The sequence below is a fragment of the Molothrus ater genome, chromosome 16 (genome assembly GCF_012460135.2).
Source record: "Molothrus ater isolate BHLD 08-10-18 breed brown headed cowbird chromosome 16, BPBGC_Mater_1.1, whole genome shotgun sequence".
NCBI classification, from domain to species: domain Eukaryota; kingdom Metazoa; phylum Chordata; class Aves; order Passeriformes; family Icteridae; genus Molothrus; species Molothrus ater.
In genome coordinates this window covers 15050770-15070263 of record NC_050493.2, presented here as the reverse complement: position 1 = coordinate 15070263, position 19494 = coordinate 15050770, and the positions used below count along the sequence as shown (strand labels likewise).

The 19494-nt window shown below is 53.3% G+C and overlaps 2 protein-coding genes across 7 annotated transcripts in view; one reads left to right on the top strand and one right to left on the bottom strand.

Annotated features, from left to right (window-relative positions):
• The window catches only part of PPL (periplakin), a 28535-nt gene extending 13203 nt beyond the window's left edge, over positions 1-15332 (top strand). The window contains exons 9-22 of the mRNA XM_036392181.2: positions 69-164; positions 1130-1252; positions 2141-2287; positions 3800-3951; positions 4473-4570; positions 4822-4979; positions 6587-6765; positions 6849-6987; positions 8299-8492; positions 8819-8969; positions 9266-9349; positions 9887-10003; positions 10621-10713; positions 11777-15332. Of these exons, the coding sequence (XP_036248074.1) occupies positions 69-164; positions 1130-1252; positions 2141-2287; positions 3800-3951; positions 4473-4570; positions 4822-4979; positions 6587-6765; positions 6849-6987; positions 8299-8492; positions 8819-8969; positions 9266-9349; positions 9887-10003; positions 10621-10713; positions 11777-14461 (4416 nt within the window). The 3' untranslated portion in view covers positions 14462-15332. The remainder of the gene's footprint in view (positions 1-68; positions 165-1129; positions 1253-2140; positions 2288-3799; positions 3952-4472; positions 4571-4821; positions 4980-6586; positions 6766-6848; positions 6988-8298; positions 8493-8818; positions 8970-9265; positions 9350-9886; positions 10004-10620; positions 10714-11776) is intronic.
• Positions 9063-19494, bottom strand: part of UBN1 (ubinuclein 1) — a 35988-nt gene continuing 25556 nt past the window's right edge. For 5 of the 6 annotated variants that reach the window (XM_036392182.1, XM_036392186.1, XM_036392185.1 and 2 more), the window contains one exon: positions 16004-18410. In XM_036392182.1, coding sequence (XP_036248075.1) covers positions 18358-18410 — 53 coding nt within the window. In that variant the 3' untranslated portion in view covers positions 16004-18357. Of the gene's footprint in view, positions 9369-16003; positions 18411-19494 lie in introns of those variants that run through there. The other variant, XM_036392184.1, reaches the window with a different exon arrangement.

The window sequence follows — 19494 nt, the reverse complement described above, 5'->3', positions numbered from 1 at the left end:
TGGCGGGCAGTTCAGGCTTCCCCTGCCATGGGGGTCCTGCTGATGTCCCCTGCCCCCCTGTGCTGCAGGCTCACATCGAGGCCGTGCACGCTGACTGGAAGGAGTACCTGAACCTGCTCATCTGCGAGGAGAGCCACCTGAAGTTCATGGAGGACTTCCACCAGGTACCACATCCCCAGAGCAGGGACTTCTTGGAGCCCAGAGAGTGGGCACTGGGTTGCAGGAGATCCTAGAATACAAAATTTATGCTGCTCTGGAAACTGGGTAGAAGAGATGGAGTGCTCCAAACCCAGGATTTTTAAAGCTAGGAGAGCACCTCGAGCTGATAGAACACAAGTCATAATTGCTCAGGCGCCTAAGGTAAGTGATTGCTTGGCCAAAGCATGACTTGCAGAAAGCTTCTGCTCCAGCAGAAGTGTCATGAGCCACAGAGAGTGTCAGCTTCCCTGTCCCCAGGACAGCAGAGATCCCTCACCCCCAAACAGGGCATGGGGAGAGCTTGCATGCTCCTCTGGGAAGCAGAACAGGTCCATGTAGGAAGTCCCAGCTGCCAAAGCCCCCCGGGGAGCCGGGCACGAGGGCTGAGTGTCCCAGCAGAGCTGGGCAGACAGATGTCTGCTGGATAAATGGCATCCGACAGCCAGGGAGGCTCTGCAGGGGAGCAGGTCGGGCTGGATTCCTCTCCCACAGCCTGGGTGTGTTCCCCACCCCATGAGGCTCCTGCCAAAGCTGAGCTGTGGTGCCCAGCCCAGGCAGTGCCTTTTGTGGGGATCTGCCAGAACAGCTGCCCCAGGGGATGGTTTGTGTGAGGAAGGGCTGGGCTCTCCCTGCTGCTGGCGCTGGCAGTGGTGGCACCACACACCGTGGTGATGCTGTCCCCATGAAACAAAAGTGAGGGCAGGGAAAGGTGGGACTTAACAGCTCTGCATGGAATAAGCTGCTCCTTCCTGGTTGTTGTTTCCTTCAGTCTGATGTCCTGAGCAACAGAAATAGTGATCCCTGGCCTTTCTCCACATATTCTATGTGTTCAGATTCCCAGAGTAGCTCCTGGTGGCTGTGTGAAGACCATGCAGGGTCTGCTCCTGTTTCAGCAGGATCCTCTCTCACAAGAAACTTTCCCTCTCTGCAGTTTCACAAGGACTCCAAGGATGCTCAGGAGCTTTTGAAGAAGGTGGATACAGACCTGGACCAAAAATTCAGCCCGGAGTTCAAGGACAGATACCAGCTGGAGTCCCTCCTCCGGGAGCTGGATGTGAGTGTCTGCAGGCAGGGCTGCAGGGTTGGCAGCAGCAGCAGCCCCTGTCCCCTGGCACTGTCACAGTGACGTCCCTGCCTTTGTGGGCACCTGGCCCAGCTCTCTCCGTGGGGAGCAGCAGGGCGGTGCTGCTGCTACCTTCCCCCAGCTCTTCCTTCCCCCGTGGCCAGAGATTGCCTCTCCCCTAGCAATGTAATTGCTCACTGGGCTGGTTTTTATTTGTTCTCCCATTGAGTTAGCACTCGTTAGGGGTGGGAGCTTAATTAGACCTGCTGCCAGAGGAGGTTGTGGAACTTGCTGTGCTGCAGTGAGCTGGGCTGGAGATCGCCCACCTGGGAAAGGGCTGTGCTGGGCCTGAGCCTGAACCTAAGCCTAAGCCTAAATCCAAGCCCAAGCCGAAGCCCAAGCGCAAGCATGCTGCAGCAGGCCCAGCTGATGCAGGTGTCCCAGAACAGCTGATAGCCCCTCCCAAGAGCTGTCCCCTCTGCTCCTGCATGCTCCATCCCACTCAGCATCTCAGGATCTCCACCTTTAGGGCCGGAAATAGAGCAGCTGCTGGAGAGCCTTGGGACAGGGCTGGAATCAGAGCTGGGAGTGGGATGGGAGTGGGGCACCAGCCACATGTGAGCTGGGCACAGGGAGCCCTGTCACTGCCCGCTGGCATGGCAACCCCTGGGCATGGTCCCAGCCCTGAGCCCGGCTGCAGAGGGAGGCAGGAGAGGACAGGAGCACCTGGGACAGGAACACAGGGCTGCAGGAGGTGCCTTCAGCACAGAAGCAGCTGCAGTCTCTGTCCTGGCTGTGTGGGAATGAGCTCCTCCCTGGCTGGGAGAGCCCAGGAGTTCGCTCTTCACGTTTCTACCTGTTCTTCTTGCCCCATGCCAGGACCAGGAGAAGGCCCTGGACAAGTACGAGGCCGTGGTGAAGTCGCTGCAGGAGCGCAGCCAGCAGGTGCTGCCACTGCGGTTCCGCCGGCAGCCGCCGCCGCAGCCCGTGCCCGTGGAGGCGCTCTGCGAGTACGAGGGCGAGCAGGTACCGCACCCATCCATCCATCATCCATCATCCATCCATCATCCATCCATCCATCCATCCATCCATCCATCCATCCATCCATCCATCCAATCCATCATCCATCCATCCATCCATCTATCCATCCATCTATCCATCCATCATCCATTATCCATCCATCCATCCATCCATCCATCCATCCATCCATCCATCCATCATCCATCCATCCATCATCCATCATCCATCCATCCATCCATCCATCCATCCATCCATCCATCCATCCATCATCCATCATCCATCCATCCATCCATCCATCCATCCATCCATCCATCCATCCATCCAATCCATACATCCATCATCCATCTATCCATCCATCATCCATTATCCATCCACCCATCCATCATCTGTCCATCCATCATCCATCCATCCAATCCATCCATCCAATCCATCCATCCATCCATCCATCCACCCATCCATCATCCATCCGTCCATCCATCCATCCATCCATCCATCCATCCATCCATCCATCCATCCAATCCATACATCCATCATCCATCTATCCATCCATCATCCATTATCCATCCACCCATCCATCATCCGTCCATCCATCATCCATCCATCCAATCCATCCATCCAATCCATCCATCCAATCCATCCATCATCCATCCACCCATCCATCATCCATCCGTCCATCCATCCATCCATCCATCCATCCATCCATCCATCCATCCATCCATCCATCCCTCCATCCACCCCCAGCCCAGGCAGGCAGTGCTGCTCAGGGCACGGCAGGGGAAGCGGCTCTGGGGGAAGGAGCAGGTTTGCCCAAGCAGCCGTGGTGGCTCCTGCAGGGGGAACGAGGCAAAGGTCGCCCTGGCCCCGGTGGGAAGAGCAGGTTTTGCAGCGGAGGAGAAGGAGGGATCTGGGGGAAACGCAGCCTCGCTGCCTCTCACACCCCCTGGGGATGTTGCGACAGCACAGCTCTGTCACATTCCCACGCTCGCCGAGCTGCTGTCCCGGCGTGTTCCTGACCAAAGGAATGTCCCACCGCCACCATTCCCAGCCCTCATCCCCTCATCCCCTCATGCCCAAAGGGATGGGACAGCACAGCCGGCAGCCACCACGGCAGCGACAGGGGTGGGACAGGGGCCAGCAGCTCCAGCCAACTCAGCTGCCTGCTCCTCCGAAAAGGAAAGGCAGGACACAGCCCTGGAAACGCCTCCTCATCTCTGCCCGAGTGGGAATTGCTTGCCGTGGCTGTCGCAAGAGGCACGGCTCGGTGCCTGCAGGCTGCGGGCAGGGAGGAGCAGGAACACGAGTTTGTGTTGAGGGGCAGGGAGGAGCAGGCACACGAGTTTCTGGGGAGGGTCAGGGAGGAGCAGGGGCAGGCAGGAGCAGCACACGAGGTTCTGGCGAGGGGCAGGCTCCCCACGGAGGAGCCGGGAGCAGGGCTCGGGGCTGTGCCGGCCCTGCCTCGGGGCTGCAGCACCGAGCGGTGCTTCGGGCCGTGCTGCTGTGACCGGTTCTGTCCCTCAGGGCCAGATCAGCCGCGGAGCCCACTACACCCTGCACAGCAACAGCGGCGACCTCTGGGAAGTGGCCGACAGCGCAGGAGACACCATCAGCGCCCCCGGGGTCTGCTTCATGATCCCCCCGCCCGACCCCGAAGCGATCGCCCTGGCAGAGCAGTACGTGCCCCCAGGCCGGGCGGGACCGTCCCGCTGCCCCTCCGGTCTTGCCTGCCCCAGCCCCAGCCCCAGGCCCAGCCCCAGCCCCAGGCCCAGCCCCAGCCCCAGCCGCAGGCCCAGCCCCAGGCGCTGCCACCGGCGCTGCTCCCCGGTCTGGTGCCCCAGGGGTTCCCACAGTGAAGCTCTGCCTTCTCAGAGCCTCAGGCCTCCTCCCGAAGCATTCCTGCCCCTTCCTGCTTGCCCAAAGATCCCACCCAGGCTCCCCCTGCTCTGGGGGCCATTGTGGCAGGGCAGCTGCCCACCCTCCCTCAGCAGGCAGGTTCCTGCCCGGCTGTCTCTCCCCTGCTCTAATGAAGACACTGCTCTACCCCAACATGGGTGTTTTTTCCTCCCCCTGCCTCATGGCTGCCTCGAGGGAGCAGCCCCCACAACCCCGCTGGAGCTCCTTCCTGGAGCTGGGATGGGGACGGGCGATGGAGAGGCTGAGGATGTGACTGACCTCCTGCTGTCCCCTTCTGCAGAATTGCCAAGCAGTATGTGAACGTGAAGGAGAAGACCAACAACTGCAAGAACGTTCTCCAGCAGCGCTATGAGGGGCTGAAGGCAGACAGCATTGGAGGTGTGGGCAGGAGGGCAGCCTGGGGCACAAAAAGGCTTGAACTGAGGTGGTGGAGCATCTTATGGGCATGTTCCCATCTCCTAAGGGTCCTGGGGACAACGGTGGATGGGTGGGGGGCAGAACAGCCAGGTTGTGGGCACAGCAGGCCAGGCTGGGGAAGTGCAGCAGGATGAGGGCTTGGCACTGACCAGTGGGACTGAACCCACACCCAGCTCCAACCAGCTTTAATCTGGTCTCCTCTTGTTGCCCAGATGCTGCATCAGTTCGGGGACGCCAGCTCCTGGCAGGGCTGGAGAAAGTCAACAGTGACCTGGAGAAGCAGGAGAAAGCAATAACAGCGAACCTGCGGCCGCCGCTGGAGCAGAGCCGGGCCGTGCAGGACAGCACCGAGCGCTCCAAGGACCTCAAGGTGGGGCTGTGGGGCTGAGGGACGGGCCTGGCAGAGCCCCTGCTCCCAAAGCGTCTCCAGCGGGGGTCTCCATTGCCAAGGGTGCTTAAGGTGCTCCCTGAGCCCTGCAAATGGGATGTGGAGGGATGCTCACAGCTTCTTCCAGCAGAGATGGGGAGCAGCCCTATGAGCAGCCTCAGAAGCCCAGAACCTTTGCCAGCTCAGTCAAATGGGAAAAAGGTGATAGCTGCAAGTGGTGGCTGTGAGGATGAGGGGGGAGCCCTCAGGTTTTGATCCTGCCAATTATCCAAGCACATGTCTAAGTCTCCCAGACCTGAGACATGAAACTATTGAGAAGAACAACGATTCAACACAGAATCATTGAAGAATCTTTGAGTCACTGCTGTGAAAACCAGGGCAGTAACAAACTTCTTTCCAGAGCTGGGGCAGCTTGTGGACGATTCTGTGCATTATCATGATTCAGAGGTCTACAGTGGCTTATCATCCTGAATGACACTGGCCTGCTATTCAACCCAATAATTTATGCAGGATAAAATGAAGTTCATCATAGCCAGTGAGCAAGAAGGGATGTAGGTTCTTCTTAATCACTATTCAAAAGTATGTTCTGAATCCACCTTATAGACTTAGAGTTTCAACATTCACCCAGGATTTACACTGATGCTTGCTATGAGTGTACTGACAGTGGAAATAAGTGGAGGTGCCTTCTTGATTTATTTTACCCTGGATGAAGGCACACAGAGCAGCTTTGAATCATACTTTACAATAAATTTACATTAGACTGAGCTCTGCTCTTTCTCATTATTAGCTCTCAGTCTGAGATCTATGCTGATGTGAAGATCTCTCAGAATATCTCCAAGGATATTGTCATATTGAATGATACTGGCCTGCTACTCAACCCAATAATTTATGCAGGATTTTTGCCTGGTGAACTTTGCCACCACTATCACCACTATCAGCTCAGAGAGGAACAGGAAAACCCTTGCAGTCCAAGGCAGTTTCTCCTTGTGGACCTGCTCCTCCAGGCTCCAGTGCCAGTAGCATCCAGCTCCTTTCCTCTTTTTCAGACCCCTAATTAAGCCAGGCTCCATGCCACAAACCTCCCTTGGTTTAGGAGGAAGTTCAGTCCTGGTTACATCACTTGCCCAGGGCTGTGTCAAAATCCAGGTGCTACCACAAGAGAAAGCAAATTGCCCCAACTGCCTGCAGCACTTTGATGTCCAGGCAAGGATTCATCTGTCAGAGCCCAACGGCCCAGATGAACCCAGCATGTCCCTGACAGAGCTGGAGCTGCTGGGAACCACTCCCCAACTGGAGTTTCCTCACTAAGGAGACAGGTCAAAAGAAAGTCAGCCAAAAATATCCTTCTGTGCCCTGCAGGGCTGGAAGGCACCTTCCACCAAACACAAATCCTCCGCCCTGACTTCCTTCCTCTCCCTGGACGGCCAAGTGTGGCTCCTCTGTAGCCACCAGCTCCTGGCTCAGCTGCTCTAAAGGTTTTGTTCCTCCTGCAGAACATCACCAGTGAGGTGATGTGTTCCTCCTGCTTTGTTCTCCTGCAGAACATCACCAGTGAGGTGATGTGTTCCTCCTGCTTTGTTCTCCTGCAGAACATCACCAACGAGGTCCGTCGGATCGAGCCTGAGAAGAGCAGGAAGATCCAGGAGTGCGAGGCCTTCATCGAGTCCGTGCCCAACACGGGCAGCGCCACCCTGGTGAGGAACAAGGTGGACAACACCAACAAGAAGTACGAGCGCGTGGTGCAGCTGCTCAGCGCTGCCCAGGAGAAGTAAGTCATGGCTTAAATCCCAGCTTGAGCCCTGCAGGAGGAGGGTGCAGGTGTGCTTAAACACCTTCCTCATGTCCTGACAGAGTTGAGGTGGCCACAAACCTGGAGAGGAGCCTCCAGCAAGGCCGAGACCTGCTGTCAACCTATGAGAACAAGCTGGTCATAGATGACACGGTACCAGAGGACTTGAGAGTGGTGGACAGGAAGAAGGAAGAGCTGCTGGTGAGTTTCCTGCCCTGTTTGTGTGCTGTACATGCAAAAACACCTTCCAAAAGCTGTGGTGATTCCTGCTCAACTCCTAAGCTTGGATCTGTTGGTGACAGGATGGCCTCCCCCAGCTGGGGGTGAGAACTTACCTTGACTGCAGTGATTCCCACCTGCTCAGACACAAACACCTCCCATCCTCAAATCAAATCAAACCAAATCAAATCCCACTTGAAGTCTAGGGATTTGATGAAAGGACTAATGCAGAGGCATTCTCTCTCTACCCTGCCCTTGTGAGACTCTCCCACAGCAGGGCCGTGTCTGGGTCTGGATGCTCAGCACAAGAAAGACATGGACCTGTTGGAGCAGGTCCAGGGAAAACACTCCCAGGGCTGGAGCCCCTCTGCTCTGGAGCCACGCTGGGGAGCTGGGAGTGCTCACCTGGAGAAGAGAAAGCTTCAGGGAGTCCTTAGAGCCCCTTCCAGGGCCTAAAGGAGGCTCATAAAAAAGAGAGAGAGAGGCTTTTTACATGGGCAGATACTGACAGGACAAGAGGAATGGTTTTAAACTAAAAGAGGAAAGATTTGAATTAGATATTAGGAAGAAATTCTTCCCTGTGAGGGTGGGCAGGCCCTGGCACAGGGTGCCCAGAGCAGCTGGGGCTGCCCCTGCATCCCTGGCAGTGCCCAAGGCCAGGCTGGGCAGGGCTTGGAGCAGCCTGGGACTGGTGGAGGTGTCCCTGCCATGGCAGGGGTAGAAGGAGATGAGCTTTAAGTTTTTTCCAAACTAAAGCCTTCTGTGATTCTTAGAAAAATAAAGGATAAAATGGTCTGGGAAAAGCAACTCAGTGCCCTGATACTGGAAAGATGGGCCTGGCAAGACTTTGAGAAGTTATTGCTTGGAAAAACTACCCAAACTGGCAATTCTTCTGCTATAGAAAGACCAAGAACAGGCTAGGCCAGAATTTTCTGTGCTCCTTCAGCTTTTCCATGAAATCCCAAGTTCAGACTAACATGGAAGAGCTTTCACTGCTCCTTCCACAGTTGCTGCACTGGCAAGAACAGGATCTAAGCCTTGCATGAGGAGCAGCAGCAATTTTGCACTTTGCATGGTTACTTTTAAAGGTCAGCAGGTGAGGAGGGAGTAAGAGGCAGCTTTTCTCCCTGTCAGGTTTACAGGTGCTTTCAGGTGCTTACCATGTAAGCCTTGAGCTTGGTTTTTTTCCACAACTGGTGGCACTGCTGCAGCTCCAGTGCAGTTGCTGGATCAGTGTGGGTGACAACAGTGTGAAACCCCAGAGAATCCCCCTCTCCTGCTTTTTCCCCACAGGCCATGGGCACTGAGCTCCAGTCCAAGAAGTTCCTGCTCAGTGAAGCCGAGCAGAACCTGCAGAGGACCAAGACATGCTCCAACACCCTGGCCAGCAAGTTCCAGGAGCACTGCCCCGACATCGAGCGCCAGGAGGCAGAGCTCTACAAGCTCAACCAGCGCTTCAACAACCTCAGCAAGCAGATTGACCACAGGTGAGAGCACAGGGCAGAGAGCCAGGATGGCTGCTGGGGAGGTGGAACCACGCTGCAACTGGAGGAGGCACCATGGTCCTGGGAAGGAGGAGCTGCAGAAGGGATTCCAGGGAGGTCTGAGGAGGAAGAGGGGGAGGCTGCTGGCATGTGCTGCCTGGGTAGAGCTGGGAAAACAAGGATTAGTTCTCTTGAAACAGAGGTGCCAAGAGAACAACCTGGCTCAAATCCATGTCTTAGGGAGCAGGGGAGTTGGGATGGGTTGAGAGGTGTCTGCAGCAGGCACGGGAGATGGGACAGGATTGACGCTGAGCTGATTTCCCCCACAGAACACAAACCCTGCAGAAAGCAAAAAGTGCCTACTCCAACTACCGCACCAACTACGACAAGGTGAACCAGTTCCTGTGCAACATCCCCAACTACGAGCCCCAGGAGACTGACAACATCCAGACAGTGGAGATGAAGCTCAAGAGCCAAGCGGTAATTCCCAGAGCACCCCGGGCTCCTCAGGGACAGAAGAGGGAACAAGACTAAAAGAAACAGAATAGTTTCTCAACAGACAGCTGCTGAACATCAAATAGAAAAATATAAATGTTTATTAGATTTATTTTTGTGCTCTAAGGTCCCAAGGTCCTCCTGTGCCTTGTTCACACAAAGCAGGGCTGCTCAAGGAGGTTGGAATTCTCAGGGTTGTGAATTTAATGGTGACCCCCAAAAAGGCTGAAGGATGCATTTGGATGTTGTGTTGTCTCTGACCTGTATCTCTGTGCACCCAGGCACTGCTCAATGACATTGCAAGCAAGGAACAGGAGGTGCAGAAGGTCTCTGCCACAGCTCAGCAGTACCAGCAGGCAGTGAAGGTAAGGACTGAAATTCTGCCTGTGAGAGAACAGAGAAACAGAGTATTTGGGTTAGAAGAGACCCTAAAGCCCATCTCATTCCATCCCCTGCCATGGGCAGGAACACCTCCTGCTGTCCCAAGTTGCTCTAAGCCCCATCCAACCTGGCCTGGGACACTTCCAGGGATCCAGGGGCAGCCCCAGCTTCTCTGGGCACCCTGGGCCAGGGCCAATTCCTTCCCAATATCACATCCATCCCTGCCTTCTGCCAGTGGGAAGCCGTTTCCCTTTCTTGCACTGTCCCCAGTCCCTCTGCAGCTCTCCTGGAGCCCCTTCAGGCCCTGCAAGGGGCTCTGAGGTGTCCCTGGAGCCTTCTCCTCTCCAGGTGAGCACCCCCAGCTCTCCCGGCCTGGCTCCAGAGCAGAGGGTGGGGTTTTGTGGCCTTCCCAAAAAACGGATCAAGGGGTGAAGTTGTTAAAGTCAGGGCAGCTTAGGAGGAGCCTGTGTGTGAAGGGGATGCAGCAATTTCACATTTCTCCTGGGAATGCCTTTGCACAGGACTACGAGCTGGAAGCTGAGAAGCTGAGATCCATCCTGGACCTGGAGAACGGCCGCAATGGCTACACCAGCAAGAAGCCCAGGCTGCAGTCCCCAGCTGCCAAAGTGAAGGAGGAGGTGAGCAAGGGCTGGCCAGAGCAGAGCCAAAGCAGAGGGCAGCTCACGGGACCATGGGGGGTTTGCAGACACCTACATTTTCTGTGGGGACCTTGGTTCCCCAGGGAATCATAGGGAATCAGGAGGAAGGGATTTTTCATCATTTTTTTGAACTGGCTGGCCAGAATGAGGGAGGGAAAATGCTAGATTTAACACTTTTGGAAGGGAAAAAGGAGGAGAAAAGCCAAAAACCTCGAAGTTTTTTCCTCCTCTAGACTTTCAGAGAGATTTCACCACCAAAGATAGAAATACAGTAAGATGAGGCTACAAGCTACTTACTTATGCAGGATCTGTTTGCTACCTGCCTCAAACCCATCCTGCCTATAGAGGCAGGCAAAAGTGTCCACCTGGTTCTTCCTCAGCTTCCTCACCTGGTCTCACCGCACCTGTTTTTGCTTATCTTGAGTAGAAAAATCACAGCATGACAATGAGTGTGTCTGTGCTGGAGAATCCCTCCCCCCTCCAAAACTGAGCAGTTCACTGCTGTAGGTGTTTAGAGGAGCACCCAGAGCTACCAGTTTAGGGCCTGATTGTTTCTGGCCTTCTCAAGCTCTTCCCAACACGTTTTTGCTCTGCAGGAAGCTGTTCTGGCAGCCAAATACACAGAAGTGAACGCTGTGAACAAGCAGAGGCTGCAGAACCTGGAGTTTGCCCAGAGCCTCCTGCGGCAGGTGAGTGATCACAGGAACAAGGTGATGCTGAGGGGACACACCTGTAGGACCCAGGGACACGTGTGAATGGCACATGTGGGGCTCTGCCAATACAAGCTGAACTGGGAACAAGTCTAGCTGGTGTCTTGTCCCCCTAAATCATTAATCAGCAGACACTTAAATCAGACAGACCAACCCCCAGTCCCATTGCCTACTCATCCTAGGGAGCCCCATATAGTTTTTAACTCTCTTTTTGCCATTCTGTGGCAAAATTAGTATCCCTTGTGGCTCAGAGATTTGTTCTGACAGCAGCAGGCATTGCAGAAAGGATTTCTCAGGCTGGGAACCCACAGAGAAGTCCGTTTGCAAATGCTCCCTGCTCAGGGTTTGCCACAGCTCAGCTCCCTCCTGTTGGTTTGTTGGAGGCACCAATCTCCTGGCCTGGGTCAGGAATGGCCAGCAGGACCAGGGCAGTGATTGTCCCTCTGTGCTGGCCCTGCTGAGGCACCTTGAGTTCTGTGTCCAGTTCTGGGCCCCTCATGGCAAGAAGAACATGGAGTCACTGGAGTGTGTCCAGAGAAGGGAACGGAGCTGGGAAGGGCCTGGAACACCTGGAGGGACTGAGGGAGCTGGAAAGGGGCTCAGCCTGGAGAAAAGGAGGCTCAGGGGGGACCCTGTGGCTATGCACAACTCCTGACAGGAGGGGACAGCCAGGGAGGTCAGGCTCTGCTCCCAGGGAACAGGGACAGGAGGAGAAGGAACCAACTCAGGCTGGGCCAGGGCAGGGTCAGGTTAAACATCAGGAGAAATTTCTTCACTGAAAAGGTGGTCAGGCCTTGGAAGGCACTGCCCAGGGAGGTGGTGGATGTGTTCCACCATTCCCAGAGGTGTCCAAGGAATAACTGGATGTGACACTCCATGCTCTGGGCTGGGTGACAAGGTGGGGATCAGTCACAGGTTGGACTTCATGATCTTGGAGGTTTTTTCAACCTAAACAATTCTGTGATTCTGTGATGATAAGCACCAAAAGTGTGATTAACTGGATTTTTTGGACTAATGTTTTTGATCCTTTTGCCAACAACAGCAGCCAGATATTCAGGTGACACAAGACTTTGCCCAGACCAAAAAGTCTGTAAGGCCTGTGGAAGAAGTCTGGAAGTTGAAGAAAGAGCTTGAGGATGAGACTCAGCGTCGGCAACAGCTTGAGGCAGAGATTGAAGCCATTCAGAACAACATTGTCCACCTGCAAAACCAGAAGCCCCAAGAAACTGTGGTGAAGAAAGAACTGGTGAAGAGGGTGCCTGACCCCCAGCTGGAGGAGAGTTTCCACAGACTGCAACAAAACCTGGCAGAGGAGCAGCGCAAGAACCAGGCACTCCAGGATGAGCTGGAGGCTCTGAAAATCCGGCTGCGAGTCCTGGAGCACGAGAAGAGGGAAGGAGGGCAGGAGTACATAGTGAAAGAGGTGCTGAGGATTGAACAAGATAAGGCTCAAGCTGCTGAAATCCTGAAGCTCAAAGAGGAACTGGAAGAGCTCAGGAGGCAGGAAGGAACCAGGGAGAGTGAAGTCATCCTCTTACGCCAGCAAATTGCTGTGCTGTCCAGCGAGAAGAACAAAGAGCAGGAGAAGGTGACGGAGAAGGAGGTGCTGAAGCTGCAGAACGATCCCCAGCTGGAGATGGAATTCCGGATGTTGCAGGAGACCAAGGAGAGGGAGAGCGCCCTTCGGCAGAAGCACGAGGAAGAGCTCAGCTTCCTCCAGGAAAAGCTCAAGCGTCTGGAGAAGGAACGGGCCATTGCCGAGGGCAAAATCACCGTCAAGGAGGTGCTGAAGGTGGAGAAGGATTTGGCCATTGAGAGGGAGGTGAACGAGCTCCGGCGCCAGTACGAAGATGAGAAGTCCAAGGGCCGTTCCAACGAGCGGGAAAAGGCTGAGCTGCTCAGGAAGATCCAGCTGCTGGAGGAGGAGAACTCCAAGGTGGTTGTTCAGGAGAAAGTGCGTGAGATTGTGCGCCCAGACCCCAAGGCTGAGAATGAAGTTGCCAACCTTCGCCTGGAGCTGGTAGAGCAGGAGAGCAGGTACCGCGGTGGGGATGAACAGCTGAAGAGCTGCCAGAGCGAGCTGGCTGCTCTGAAGAACAGAGGGCCCCTGGTAGAAGTCAAAGAAGTCATTAAGGAGGTCATTAAGTACAAGAACGATCCAGAAACTGAAAAGGAGCTACAGCGACTCCGGGAGGAAATCATAGAGAGGACCGGAGCTATCGAAAGAGCTGACCTGGAGATCTACCAGCTGAAACAGGAGATACAAGCTTTGAAAGACACCAAACCCCAAGTGCAAATGAAGGAAGTTGTTCAAGAAATCCTCCAGTTTAGGGAAGACCCCAAGACTAGAGAGGAGGTAGAGTCGCTGCGAGTGCAGCTGGCAGACGAACAAATGAAGCACATTGACCTGGAGAGGGAACGCCTTCTCCAAGAAGAAAAAGTAAGACTGAAGGAGGAAGAACTTTCCCAGGTGAAGGAGAAGGTGGTCCAGCAGGAAGTAGTGAAGTATGAGCAGGATCCTGCCTTGAAAGCTGAGGTGAATTCCTTCTCGCAGAGCATCGAGAGCGAACTGAAGCAGATCGACGGCCTCCGTGAGGAGCTGCGCAAGCTGCAGAGGAGACGCTCCGAGCTGGAGCGGCAGCTGGAGGAGCTGGAGAAGGAGAGACAGGCCCGCAGGGAGGCCGAGCTGGAGGTGCAGAGGCTCAGGATCCGGCTGAACGAGCTGGAAGAACAGGAGAGAGAAACGACAGAACGAGTGACTGTGAAACAGAAAGTGATCCTTCAGCAAGATCCCCAGCAGGAGAAGGAGCACTCCCTCCTCAAGCTGGAGTTAGAAGAAGAGAAGCACCGCAGACAAGTCCTGCAAACCGAGCTAGAAGCCCTGAGAAAGAAGCTCCTTTCTTTGGAGAAGATGGAGGTCAAGGAGAAAGTGGTCTTTTCAGAGAGTGTCCAAGTGGACAAAGGAGACACGGAGTATGAGATTCAAAAGCTGAAAAGCAACCTGGAGGAAGAAAGTAGGCGCAAGAGGGAGCTGGATGCAGATATCAACCGCCTGGAAACCAGGCTGTCCGAGGTGGAATTCAACAACTCCAAGTCGTCAAAGGAGCTAGACTTGTTAAGGGAGGAAAACCACAAGCTCCACCTCGAGAAACAAAACCTACTGATGGAAACAAGGAGACTGCAGTCAGAGATTGAACTCACCACAACAGAAGCTCAGGATCTGAGAAACATGACCCACGTGGACAGTGGAATAAACCTGGACTCCAGGTTCCAAGCTTTGGAAAGGGAGTTAGAGGATCTGAAGCAATTATCCAGAGAAAAAGATGCAGAGATTGAGCAACTTCAGAATCGCCTGAAGACAGTGGCTATCAAGAGGGAGCAACGAGAGAACCACCTGAGGCGCTCCATCGTGGTCATTGACCCCGACACCGGAAAAGAGATGTCTCCAGAGGAAGCTCACGTGTTTGGCCTCATTGAATGGAGCCTGTTTGTCAAACTGAAGAGCCAGGAATGTGACTGGGAGGAGATCTCAATAAAGGGTCCCAACGGGGAATCGTCTGTGATCCTCGACAGGAAGTCTGGCAGGGAGTTCTCCATCGAGGACGCCCTGAAGAGCGGGAGGCTCACCGCGGCCCAGTACGACAGTTACCTCAACAAGGAGATGTCCATCCAGGAGCTGGCAGTCTTGGTGTCCGGAAGCAATTACACAGCGCTTGCTCCACTCTAGAAACTTCACTTCAAGAGCAGCCAGTGAGAGCTGCAGCACCTTGCAGACACCCAGATCACTGCAAAGCCTCACCCTCCTTCGCCTCTTCCAAACTGCTACAGCCTCTGCCCCGGCCATGCTACGCAGCCACTCCGCTTGTTGTCACACACTGCAGAAAACACCACCAGTAGTGGAAAACATCTGCCAACCTCCTGAAACCCCTCTTCCTCCCTGCCTACCAGAAAACAAGAGAAAGCCTTACGACAGTGAAGTGCCTCGAGTCCAAAAGACTCAGTTAGAACCTGCAGTTTCCTCAACTCCTACTCACACAGTCGTGCACAAAGCCATGTCAGGAGAGAGACTGAAGGTTCAGGTGACTCCAAGGTGACCAGCAGGAGCTGGTTACATCAGCTGCGTGGTGATAAGCCAGACAGTCCCACCGTGGACAACTGACTCAATGATGGGCTCATCCTCTGAGAAAACCAGCTCTGTGGAAACCAAGGTTTCAGCCCAGAATCACCACGTCAAGACTCACCACCACCACTGTTCACCTCTGTGCCTGTGCTGCTGGGGAAGAATGAAGGTGTAGTTTGATGGCACCAGCCACTGATCCAGGAGGAGCATTCACACACCCCAGAGGTCAAGGAAAAGGACATGAAGAGATGGCAGAACCACCAGACACAAGGGGTTGTGCACAGCATGCAGGGGAACCCAATGCAGAGGGCCTCCCACAGGCAGCTCCTTCACTCGTGGTTAAAAGCTGTTAGTGCTGGTGTTTTCCTGGATGGAGTTACATGCAGCTACATGTTTCATTTACTTGTGTAAGGGAATGGGGAATAGAGGGGAATTCTATTTATAGTACAAAATAAAAATGCAGTGGTTCCAATCAGAAGGTGTGTGGTTTTCATTAATTATGGCAGCCTCCTGATCTTTGGGTGTACAAGAAGTTGCCATTTAGGAGTCAGAATTAAAGCACTAAGATTATTCATTTTAGCTGTTGGCTCTTTTCCAAGGGGAAATTGCTGGAGCAGCATTGAAGCTGGGACTAATGAGCAGCAGTAGATGGGAGTGAAGTGCACTAAAGAATGGGACTGACTGCAGGAGAACAGTGGATCACACTGGGATGGTACCTTTGAGAACTCATTCACTTCCTTTTGCCCCAATTTCAGCTAATACCCAAAGCCTGGGGAGCTCAGATGTCCACAAAAGCAGTCATAAGCATTCCCTGCTTATCCCTCCTGGCTCTGGGGATTAACACCACTATTTTACCTTTGTGACTGAAGGGATCAGGGAGGATCTCACTGGTCCTGCAGGCTCTGAGCCCCACAGGTCCTTTCCAGCAGAGGCCAACTTCAAGCACCATTAGGAGCACAGGGAATGAGAAGAAACATTCCCACCCCTGCGACAGCTGTAACACAGCTGCCATTCACTCACCACGTAGGAGACTTTAAAACAGTCAATAATTCATTACTCACTCGAGACACAGATGAGCAACCAAGCTGCAACAGAAATTCTTTGGAACAAAGTCAGGGAACTAGAGGTAAGGAGATGGGGGAAAAAGCGTTTTGGAAAGTTTGAAACAATTTATTGAGTTGTTCTGTACAAGATTAACATTTTTCATACCACCCCCACCATCTTCAGCAAGACAGTGCCAACACACATAAAAAAAAAATAGAATAGTAAACTGCAGCTCTTACACCCAAAAGGAACTGCCATCCCCAGGTAAGTGCCATGGGAGCCTATCCCTCCCCATTCCATCCTGGAAGCGCTGCCAGTTGCCTCCCCAAGGCAGAGGTGCCAGCCTGGCTCCCCATCAGCTGCTCTGCATGGGCCTGCCTTGCTGCCACTCTGCTCCACACCACTCACTCATTCATTATAGCATGTAAAGAAAAAATATCCCACAGAATTTCCACCACATAAACGTTTCCCTGAGGCAAGAGGCTTCGCTAAATTCCTAGAAGGAGGGATTCTGCACACGGGGGCTTCCCAGCAGAAGCATTCAAGTGAAAGCAAAGAGAGGGAGGAGAACCAGTACCTGGAGTCACTCACTGAGAGCCCCTATCCTGCCAGGTGTCCCAAGCTTTCAGCTCCCAGGGGAAGGTGAAGGTGCCAAGCACCCCTCAGGATGAGGCCTTCAACAGGAACCACACGACATCCACTGCTGAGAGTCCACCAGAAATGCTGTGCTTCCTTTGACCCACACCAGTTCTGTCTTTGGCTCTTCTGCTACAACCTAAGTATTTTCTGTAAACAGACTTGAAATCTGAGCTGTATCCATTAATTTGATATACAATCAACTCACCGATCTTGGGCAGTGAATGCATCAGCTCAAACTGAAAACAGACATTCTCAGATCTTAACAAAAACCAGAGCAAACTAAAGCAGACATTTGCTGCTATCCTGGGGTCAGCATCCTTCCCCAAAGCTCAAGGAGAAAGCTGCAAGCTTTTCCTTGGAATACCAGCAAATTCTACATGGATCAGCACTACCCCTGCACAACTGGGATGTGGCTGGGGGAGCCTGAGACAAGACAGACTGGGCAGAGCAGGAAACCAAACCTCAGAAAGCTCAGGTGGAGCCTCAGCCTGCCCTTAGCCCCAAAGGGGGTGCACAGGGGGAGTATTTAGCTCGAGAGTTAAAAAAATGAAGAAGAAAAGACACCCCCAGACTGTAGATGGTCCCTGTTCCTGCAGCTGTGCTGAGCACATGATCCTGGTGCAGGCACCATTGAGGTGTTTTTCTCTGGAATTCATTGGACAGGTCGTGACCTTGGTTCATCTCACTCATTCCCTCTGCCCACCAAATTGATCCTAACTCACAACCCTAGGAAAGAATGGCTTTAGGGGAGGGCCTGGAACCCGCCTGCACATACTGGGATGAGAACTGGTGCTCCTGCTGGATTTGGGACTGTGCTCAGTCACCAGGTCACCACTGAAGTCCAGACAGTGCAGCTTTTTTTTTTTTTTTCTTCTGATGTGCAACCATAAAAAGCTCTATTAAATAAACCAGAATACATTTTAAATACAGAATGATTAAAAAAGGGTTGAGGAGCACACAAAATAGGGCTGAAATGTGTGTCACTAGTCCATTCTTGCTCCACCATAAAAGGCACTGGAATTATGTCTTCCCATCCATGTGACATGCTAAGAGGTGTCCCATTCAATCCAATGCATTCGATGGCAATGAGGATAAAACTGAGCAGGAAAAAAGCATCCCTTTGGAGGGAAAAAAATCCAAAAACTCAAAAGAAGTAGAATTCTAAAAGTCGATGACTGCATCTAAAAATGTCTTTAGTCTCTAAAGAGTCTTCCTTCTCCTCCAGAGGGGAACATCAGGTGGTTCCTTAGATTCACCACACAGGAAATGTTAAATCCTCCAATTAAGTGTAGCACAGTTTTATAGTACAATTGGAAAGTTACTCAAATGTCTTCAAGAAAGCACTGGCAGTGCTAGAATTATCCAAGTAATTCCAAAGCAGAAGAAAGAAGCACCTTTCATACCCTCCACAGGGAGACCAAGGAGGTAACTGGACTTGGAGGTACTTGGCAGCTACAGACACAGGTGGGTGGGAATCCACTGCAGGACCACCCCAGCCTCCCTGTGAGTTCCAGCTCCTGCCAGTGCCAGGGAATGCAGGAAGGGCAGCAGCAATAACAGTGCTACAAAAGGCTCCTCTCATCAGGGCATGGCTCCAGGTGGCCCCATGTGTGGGGCTCAGCTCTGAAAGCCTCTGAGCAGACACCCCAATGAGTTCCTTGTTGCAGTTCAGTCTCTCCAGTTGTCATAAAAAACAGAAATAGGAAAAAAAAAAAAAGAAAAAAAAAAAGAAATCAAAAGACACAGCTGGTATCCAAAGTCCATGACCTGTTCCTCTGGGTTTTATCCTATGGGTGCTGGAGCTCCCCTCCTTGCAGGCGTCACAACTTGCGCTGCTGTGCATTGGACCCTTTGCCGTGAAGCTGAGAAGCATCTGAAAGAAAATAAAACAGCTGGGAAGGGGGCTCAGCACCCCCTGTAGCACAGCTGGGACAGCCAGGCCTCTGCACAGAGGGAAAGACCTACTCTTCCTTCCCAGCACCAAAGGATCAAGAAGAAGAGGATGTGCTTGGAGACATTTCTGCACGGGGAGCAGCCTCGGAGGAAGGGACAAGGGAAGCACTGAGGGTCCCCTGTGGGCTCCCAGCAGAAGCCCCAGGCACAATTCCAGCTGCCAGGGAACTCCTTAGCCTGGGCCCTTCTCTAAATCCACCCTGCCACATCTCCCCCTCCAGGAATCCCAAAACACATGCTGTGGGTGCCTTGCCCCTAAGGTGGTTGGAAGTAACCTGTTGTACATTTTTGCTGTTGTAATCACAGAATCATTGAAGTTGGAAAAGACCTCCAGGAGCAGGGAGACCAACCTGTAACCCATCCCCAGCTTGTCCCCAGCCCAGAGCACTGAGTGCCATGTCCAGGTCTTCCTTGGACACCTCCAGGGATGGGGACTCCAAACCTTCCTGGACAGCCCCTGCCAATGCCTGACCACCATTTCCAAATAGAAACTCCTCCTGATGTCCAACCTAAACTTCCCCCTGTCTCCTCTTGTCCTGTCACTGGTTGTGTGGGAGAAGAGGCCAACCCCTCACCTAGAAACCCCTTTCAGGTAGGGCTTTAGGTGCTTTATTGATTTTTTTTTTTAATTATTTAATTAGGTGCTTTTTAAATGAAGGCTTTAGGTGCCCACTGATAGCAACAGGATCCATAGGAATCTCACCACTGATGGAACAGAAAGGAATGGATGTGGAGGACAAGAGAAAATGCACTGAAGAGAGAAAAAGGAAGTTTAAGGAAGCAAAAGTTTTCCAGGAGCAATCAAAACCACTTCAGACTGTGATGGACAAATGGGAGCACTGAGACGTGCAGCTAAGCAGCAGTGGCACCAGCAGTGCAGCAGCAGCTTCTCCTCCAGGCCAAGAACAGCTCCTTTGCATGCAAGAGCTCAGCCCAGCACATCCCATTTCCACATTCCCAGCACAAGGAACCTCCACCAGCACCAGAAGCACCGACCACACACA